Source organism: Nymphalis io, chromosome 14 (genome assembly GCF_905147045.1).
Source record: "Nymphalis io chromosome 14, ilAglIoxx1.1, whole genome shotgun sequence".
Lineage (NCBI taxonomy): Eukaryota > Metazoa > Arthropoda > Insecta > Lepidoptera > Nymphalidae > Nymphalis > Nymphalis io.
This window is the reverse complement of record NC_065901.1, coordinates 7,836,076-7,845,469: the sequence shown is the minus strand read 5'-3', so window position 1 is coordinate 7,845,469 and position 9,394 is coordinate 7,836,076. Positions and strand designations below refer to the sequence as shown.

At 32.1% G+C, this 9,394-nt stretch overlaps 1 protein-coding gene across 1 annotated transcript; it reads right to left on the bottom strand.

Moving 5' to 3' along the window:
• Positions 1-76: 76 nt before the first annotated feature.
• LOC126773140 (uncharacterized) lies at positions 77-8,884 on the bottom strand. Its single transcript, XM_050493770.1, has 5 exons — positions 8,424-8,884; positions 8,026-8,102; positions 7,750-7,932; positions 6,441-6,499; positions 77-6,360 (listed from the first exon to the last, which is right to left on the bottom strand). The coding sequence occupies exons 1-5, from the start codon at positions 8,594-8,596 to the stop codon at positions 907-909; spliced, it is 5,946 nt and encodes a 1,981-aa protein (XP_050349727.1). The 5' UTR covers positions 8,597-8,884; the 3' UTR covers positions 77-906.
• Between the last annotated feature and the right edge of the window lie 510 nt (positions 8,885-9,394).

Here is a 9,394-nt window from a genome sequence, read left to right as displayed (position 1 = left end):
AATACATTTTACGTAGATTTTTTTAATGAACAATTATTTAAAGATCTGCTTTTAAGATCATTATTAAAATAAAAGAAAATTTTGAATAAAGTTTATTTATTAAAACCTTAGACTACACAAAATTATATTACTAGACTCCATTTTTATAGTTTGATCTAGAATCTGACATAGATCACTCAAACAAACAAATATGTGCCTTTGACATAAACATGAAAGTTATTTAACAAGTATTGTACTTAACTTTAACTCTTAGATATACTATTACATTCATTTTACACTTAGCTTGCCACCAAAAGGCGGAGAACTAATGCTTATGATTGACGGTTTCCATAAACCGAAAATAACATAAATTGCTCATAGATAAATCAAATAGCACGAATTAATCAATATACAAATTTTGTGAATTGTACCTAATTAATATTTTATTCAAAAGATTACTAAAGGTTATAAAAATATTATAATATACCTAACTTTTAATATAATACACATCGGATCCAACAATACATAATTAAATTTAAATTTACAATCATAATCCTTATCCTATTTGCTATGCAGTATTGCATATTATGATATTTGTTTGAATGAAAAATTCAGATATAGTTCAGCACAGCATCCTTAGAAGTTCAGTTCACACTCTATTATTTACAATGTCACCTACACACGTACGTTCTGAACGTCAGTAAAATTTCTATTAGCTTTCAGTAACTTTTAATATTTTAAATAAAAAATAATAAATCACAATAAATTTGTGTACATAAAGTACAATTTTCAAACCTATTGCTAACATAACTGTCAAAACTTAAACTATTGCACGTTTTTTAACAGTTATCATAAATGGGTAAATTACTAATAAATATTTATCGTGAAATATTATTTAAAAAAAAATAACTTTTTGCAATAAGATACTTAGCTGTTTTCTGATAAATCACTTACAGATAATTGCATGTTAGGTTGTAAAGGTATTTCAGCAGAAGTTTCAGACGTATCAGAACAAGGCGTGAGTAGTCGCCGAGACCACTGTCCGCTGTCCTCGTTCTCAGACTCTCGCACATCAATTGATGAGGGCGAATCTATAGTAGATTCTACCGATGAAACCGTTCTGTCAGCAACATCATCTGTTAAAATTGGCATCGATTTTCCGCCAGCCTCTTCGTCTGTAAGTAGGGGCATAGAAATTGGACCCACCACGGGGACATCTGCCTCCTCTGCTGTTGTAAATGTAATTTCTGTATTTGGTGATGTTAATAACGATGTTCCATAATTGTTATTGCTCAATGGATCTGTAGTCTTCGGCGCTATCCGAGGATCAGTAACTGTAATCGGTAATTCCAAAGACGTTGGTACTGTATGAGGAGTAACACCAATAACAGCTAACCCATCTTCTAAATTAGTAGGCACTGTTGGTTCACTGTCACCTTTTGTTGGAACTTCCACAGGTGTCATAATTGGTTGGTTGAGTGTTGTGCTAGTTTCCGACACGCGACAATGAACAGAAACATTAGCATTTAGGTCTCTAAAGTCTGGTGCATCATCCCGTGTAGTTTCAGCGTGAAAAACGTCACTATTGGCCAAAGCCGCTTCTAAAATGTCCCTACGTTCTGGTTGGGGAGCAATTACTGGTAATGGTTCAGCCATCGGTACGAGCTGACTATTTTCAAGAACTAATGGCCGATTGTCTATAACTGTAAATGTTCCATTTTCCTCTACACAAAGATAAAACGATCCTGTAGGTCCTCCAAAATGTTCTCCAGGTACTGCCAGCAGTTGTCCATCTGAAAGAGGAGCAGGAGAAGGTTGTGTAGAAATTTCTGGTTGTGCTAACAATGATTCTTGTCTTGCAATTGCTGTCGATGGTAAGAGTTCTTCAAAATTATCTAAATCGGCGAAGTTGGAGGCGGATGCATTGTTTGTTGTACTAGAAACATTAGGAACCTGAGGAGGTGCACTTGTATTAGAAAACGGAGCGAGTGCTGGCATTGATGAAATTGGTGCAGGCGCAATTGCTATCTCATGCTTTATTTTTTTTGTTGGAGTTGGTGATTCGCTGATTTGCTTTCTCACTCTCTGCTTTTGTAACGTCGGAACGACTGTTTCTGTAGGAGATATAGTAATAGATTTTTGAACTATTATTTTATTTTCCTGAGAAGGTGTTGGTGTTTTCTGTATTATTTGTCCTGTTCTTTGTAAATGTTCAAATTGTGCTGCAGTTAACTGCATTACTGCACCAGACTTTTGTTTTAAAAATATTAAAGGTTCTGATGAATTCTTTTGTATAGCTTGAACAAGTTTTTTGGGTTCTGTTGTTAATACTCGTTTAGGCGCTGGCCTTATTTCTGGAAGAGGAGCTATGTTTTGTGATGTTGTAGCTATACGCCCTCCTACTATTAGTTGTCCTTTAGAAGTAATGATAGCGCTTTTTTGTTTCGGCACAATTCGAGTTTGAGTTTTGGTAGATGCCCCTGTAGAAACTAAAGTTTTTTGAACTGATCCAGAATTTGACGTAATACGATGTGTAAAAGTTTTAAGTTGTGATAAATTAGGTTGCTTGTTGGGAAATAAAATTTTTTCATGTTCTGGAGTTAGAACTATTCTTGATTGAGCTCCTTCAGCATTTGTTATAATCATTACAGTATTTCCAGGAGTATTAGCGCCTGAAATAGATGGTACAAGTTTTGCAGAAACAGGTTTATTTTCAGCTGCAGTTGAGGGGGTGTCTGGTCCTTTTCCGACAAGAACGTGAGCTTTTCCAGTTTGTGGGTCAATTACAATTTTTTGAGTTCTATTCGGACGAGGTGAACTCGGCGTTGGCAAAATTATAAACTTTTCTGTTTTTGGGGTATTTTGAGGGACTGACTGTATCAATGTTTGAGGTTGTTTAATTTCTTTTATTGTAGGTTCAGATTTTGTCATAATAATTTTTTGTTTACCTGTTGTTTTATCAATAACTAACATGGGCTTGGCACCCCGTAATTTTGATGATTTAGAAAGGATATTAGGGGTTGTAACTTTAGAAACTTCATTATTTGGATTCAACAGTAAAGTTTTCATTTCAGCTTTTGAAGTCAATGTACTATTCATGGGAATTTTCTCATTTTCAACCACTGTTTGCTTCGTCTTTACAAGTTTAGGCGGGTTACTAGAATTTGTGATTATGTTACCATCTGTCATCACTATTGGCATTTTCTCGATATTTTCTGGAGTTAAAATATCATCAGAAATGACTATAGGCATTGAATTTATATCAAACAAAGCCTCTTCCTTGCTCTTAGTTTGAACTGTTTTATTTTCATTTACAAGTGAAGTTTTATGTGGTTTTATTTTCTGCAGTTTAGATATCGGCTTCGTTATTTTACGAATTTTCGGTTGAATAATAATGGTATTCGTATCTGTAACGGATTGTGAATCTGTTGTTGTTTGAATTGTATATGTTTGGACAGAAGATCCATCCTGTGAGGTCTTGTTAGAACGAGATAATATAATTTTATCAGGTGTAGTAACTTCAGTGATATTATTTAATAGGTTTTTATTAGGTGTAGTACGACGTATAATGATTTTTTGTTTAGGAGATTCTGGTTTGGATTTTATAGGCGACTTTCCAACATCGAAATTTAAAATTTTTTCTTTTCCGGGAACAATAATTTGTTTTGTAATGGTTTTTTTGGCTGGAGTTAATTTAGGTAAGCGTGGTTCCTCTAAGATTTTTAACAACTTTGATGAATTGTTTTCTAACTCTGGAGTTTTACAAACTGTCACAAGATCTATTTTGCAATCACTTGTTGAATTCTTTTGTTCTTCATTTAAGGAACTTGCTTTTATTTCGTTTTCTTTGACTTTCACACTTACTTTATTTGGCAAATCTATGTCAGGAATTTTTATATTATGGTCAATTGTTTCTGACATCTGAACTAATGATTGAGCTGCATTTAAGTTTTCACATTTTTCTTGTTCTGTCTCAAAACGTGAATTAATATTTTCATTATTCGAAGCAACAAGAACATCTGGTGAAACTGCAATATTAACAGAATTACTTATATCAACTTTAGCATCAGTATCATCTTTCTGTAAGTTTAAGTCTTCTTTATTGTGAATGAGGATATCTTCTGATGGTATATCTAGGGTGCCACCTTCATTATGACTTTTAACTTGCACTTTATTCAAAGTTGTTGTTGGTAAATTTATTAGAGCTTCTGCTACTTGTAAATCTGATTCAGATGGAGTACTATCAATGGGAAAATTATTACTTGTTTCATTTAATTCCACTTTTGAGCTGCAATCATGGTTGGATAATAATTCACTAATGTCAACTTCTTTAGTAATACTTTTTTCGACCTTACTATTTGAAGGTTCCAAAATATTAATATCATCTGGACTACTTTTTGATAAAATATCAACATTTTCTTGTTGGGCCTGAATGTTTATATTTCCAATTTCATGTTTTTCATCTTCTTTATTAGATGATTTATATGTTTCTTCCTGGCGTTCATCTATTTCTTTGCCTTTGTAGTCTATTTCTTTGTAGCCATTTACGTTATTAGAAATATTATTGTCTTTTATATCATCTTCAAATAAATCTTCAGGGGGATCATCACTTATTACCTTAGTTACTCTATCAGCTTCTCGAGAAACACTTAATAATGCATCAACAGCAGATGCAGTAGATTCATTCATAAAAGGTTCATAAGGTTTTTGAAGATCACTATCTGGAAACTTTATAATTGGTTCAATATCCTTCTTGTGTGAATTATTCAATATGTTTTCTAGCAAAGTATCTTTTGAGTCGTTTTTAATTTCTTTATTGAGATCTTCATTAGTTTTTTGATCGATTATTATATCTTCTGATTTATTTATCTCATTTATGGAGTCAGGATCTGGATTTGTAGAATCTTTTTCAATTCTTTCAACATGTTTACTGCTGCAGTTGACATCGGTATTGTTATAATTTTCAGAATTAGGGTTCTCAACACTACGTTCTGTAACATTGGCAGTCATATTTTCTGAAAAATCAGTCAAGGTAAACGTAGAAATTAAGTCATCTTTTGTTTTTTCCGCATTACACTTTTCTAATTCTCGTAATTGTGCTGCCTCAGCTTTCATTTTTTTAAGTTGTATTTTTGGGGCTAGGCGAGCAACTTTAACATGTTCTACTGAAGGTGAAATTCTTATTTCAGGAGAGGAAATTACTTCAACACCGTTTATTTCGTTATCTGTAATATCCATTCTGTCAGCAGCATTTAGTTGTTCTGCTACATATTTACCTATTGCATCTTGACTTCTAGAGTGTCGACTCCGAAAAAAAGTCTTAGTTTTAAATATTGTTTTCGGTGGTAATGGATCACTTAAATTTTTTTTTTCTTGCGTTTTTTCTTCTTGTAAACTCTCTTGTTTTTTATCTGGGGATTTGACGATCGAAGGTTCCGGAAAATTTTCCTCGACCTTTAAAGGCTCAGGCGCTGATGGTAGCTCTGGAAGAGTTGTTTTATTAAGTAATTCAGCAACTTCTCTTGCCATTTCATCTTCATCAACACTAACACTTTTAGTTTCCCCCTTTCGTTTCGATGGATTTTTTATACGAGGTATTTTTCTGCCAATATCAGCTTCAATTGGCCAGTCTTCATCTTCACAGAACTCATACTTTGAATCACTTGATGATTCTGGTTTTTCTGATCCAGATACATCATCAGACTTCTTCTCGGTTGGTAACACTATTTCTACAGGGACTTGAGCACTTGGTAATTCTGCAGGTGTTGGTACTGCTGGAGATTCTGCTGCTATAGGAACTTCAGGAGATCCTGCAGTTACCATAGCAGATTCATCAGTAGAATCGTCATCACCATCATCCCAATCAGCTAGAAGACTGCTCTTAATTTCCTCATCAGTCTTAAGTTTCTTTGCATCAGGAGTAGATCCAGCCTCTGCAGCACGTTTATTACTTAAGGATTTTTTCGATACCTTTTCTGATTTCTCTTGCCGTTGCTTTTTTTGTCTATGCGTTTTGCTTGTAAGAGGTGTTGAATTTGATTGTTTTGTATGTTTCTTTCTAACTGGAGATGGTGTATATGAAGGAAATGTAACACTATGACTTTTGTTATGTAAAATTAAAACATTTAGACGTGTAGTTGTAAATTGACACGCATGACATGCATATATCCCTGAACTAGACATAGTTGGTGTGCTAAGTGTAGAAACATTCTGTTGTTTTTCTGTCATTTCATTTTTATTTTCTTCTGTTTTTTCAGCCATCTCTAAAGGTTCGGAGCCAGCTCGGCTAGTGGAAGGTGTTGAGACATTCTCATTAGGTTGAATAAGAGTTTTCGAACCTTGAAGCAAGATGTGTACCTTGTAATTTGTTTTTTCTTTAAACTGAAAAGAAATAGAGAAACATAATTTTAAAAAACTTCAGAATTAACTTAAGTAACATTAAGCAAAAGATTAGTTTTTACCTTTCTAATAGGTGTTGACAACTTTGATGAATCTGCAAGCCTCCCCTTTCCGCTTTTACCTATAAAGTAAATAGTGATGTTAGATGATGTGAAGATATAGAAATCTTATAACAAATTTCTATTATTTCTTTTTTGTTGTACCTATTCTTTTCCATCCAGAAATCATTATTTGTTACCATAAAAAAAGCTTAAACTTAAGTAAATAAATTGTACCATATAAATAAAAAATATATATGTATTCATGAATAATACAATTAATCCAAATATTGGGTAGTGTACGCTCTTAGAAAAGTTTTTTCCACAAGTACAACAAGTATTAATAAAGTATTTTTTAGATATGACTTTTCTAATTATTTTAGGAATTTCTACATTTGACTTTGGAGTATTACATCTGCTAATACAGTATTTGCAAAGCAGTATAAGGTTAAACTTACAATTTTAAAATGGATCATAAAATATGTTGGTATAGCCTTCTTTCACGCAGCACCAGAGCAATGGTTTATAAATTTTTGAATACATATTATTTATAAACTGGGTATTTACATAACTTGATTCCAGAATATTTTATGAAAAAACTAGGAAAAAACTAGTAACCAATATTTTCAAAAAAATAAAAAAATTATAATAATTGAAATATATATAATAAAGTCAAGATGGCCCAGTGGTAAGAATGCGTGTGAATCTTAACCGATGAACGTGGGTTCAAACCCGGGCAAGCACCTCTGAATTTTCATGTGCTTAATTTCTGTTGTAATTCATCTCATGCTTTTCGGTGAAGGAAAACATCGTAAGGAAACCTGCATGTGTCTAATTTCATCGAAATTCTGCCACATGTGTATTCCACCAATCCGCATTGGAGCAGCGTGGTGGAATAAGCTCCAAACCTTCTCCTCAAAAAGGGAGAGGAGGCCTTAGCGGGACATTTACAGGCTGTTACTGTACTGTGAAATATATATATAATGGTTCATAAATTTAATATCATACTTAAACTAATACTCAACTACTCTATATTCTTAAATTGATTAAAAAGAACAATAAGAAAGTATTGTATTTTATATAATAATTATTTATGTTATTTGTTATGAATTTACTTCGAATAATTGCAGCATTTGAATCCTTGATTTTGTCTTTTGTATGTATAACATAATGTTAAACACATAAGTTATGAAAGATATTCAATAATCATTATCTCATGTAAAAAGTAATTGTATGTATTCTAGATAATTTTTTTTTTTTTGAGTAACTAATGAGTTTCTTTCTGGTTGTTTTAAGTGAAATCGCCATTTGAATTGATTTAGATTTGAATAACCTTTTTTAATGGAGCCAGGTGATTTCTTTGATGGCTCCCCAAAAAGACCTGCATAACTTTCTTTCTTTGTTTCTTGAAACTCATCTCGTGTGAGAATTCTTATGTCACCTCCAACTGCAGTTTCAGCTCGTATTACATCTTCTGGAAACTTCTCCATATGTCCATGTTTTGTTCGATACATATCTGAAAAATTTATAAACATGTACAACATTGAGTAAAAGATTAACATAAGCCATTAAATGCATAAAAATTTCAGCTATTATGTCAGGAACTTACATAATCCTTTATTGATGAATTCATTTTTGCGACTGCAGTTATATTTAAAAATACTGCTAAGACTTTTGACATACTCACTGAAACACAAAAATTAGATCATCAGTAATACTTTTGTTATAAGTTTACATATGGTTTTAATAGTATTGGTCACAAAGTTAAGCAATAGCAAAGAATTTTATAAAATCATTTTAAATGTAAATATTCATTCTATTTCTACTAATAAATAAAAATATGTTCTTGTTACATTTAAATGGTAGAATTACATTTAACGGAGAGCAAAAAAAAAACATAATAATATGTAAATAAAAGTGTACAAAGACAAGCACTATGTTAAACAATAATGTATACATTATACGAAATAATATTAAGCTTGCATAGGTTATATTTTGTAAACTTACTAGGTATCTTCTTGAAAGAACTTGACAACAGCAATAGGTGGCTTTCGAAATGATGGTAGAAGATCGGGTGGTAGCTTCTCAAAGCCCACCACCTCTCCGGGCCAGAAACATGAGCCTAGCTTCACCCATACTATATCTCCGTCTAAATAGTTAATTTCAGTCTGTTCACACATCACTACTATCTGTTTAGGCAACACGCACGACCATATTTTATTCTATAGTTACTATAGGTCGAAAGGACCTGTTACCATAACATACCAACAACAAAGAAATAGCTTTTCAACTTTGTCACTTCACTTTGTTTAGTCAATTTCAGAAATTAAGTTCGGCAGATTGTATTCTATAATTGTCAAAGTAGTTGCAAAATAGTACTTGTAAATAAATTCACCGACTGCGTACGAAATAATTTCATACGGCACTACAGGTGGTAGCACTGATTCTTGTACTAAATACAATTACATGTATCTTTTCTGACAAGAATAAAAATGAATAATTATAATTATAAAAAAACTAATATTAATTCAAATTTAACACAACAAAATAATACTTAATATTATATAAAAGTTACGAATTTGGTCTGCCGGAAATACATAGGAGTACAGCGTCAGCAGCTACCAATATGAAATAACCAATTTATGGCAATGTTACCAGACCCAAAAATTTATTTTTTTTGTATTATGAGTATGATCACAAAAAATTAAAGTAAGAAAACAATAATTATAAATTGATAGTTGAGCAAAAATTAATAAATAATTATTAATATGTTTTTCACTTATACATTAATTTTTATATTATGTAATAATTTATGATTTTCACCTAACCGGTTCCAGCCACGGCATACATTCTCAAAGGAGACAAAGTCAAGAGACATTATATTGCTTAAAGTGAATGCACTATAAAATGTAAGAGATTCTGTACAATCAAGCTTCTGCCTTCAAATCTCTTAATCTTTCACTATTACTGTAATAATT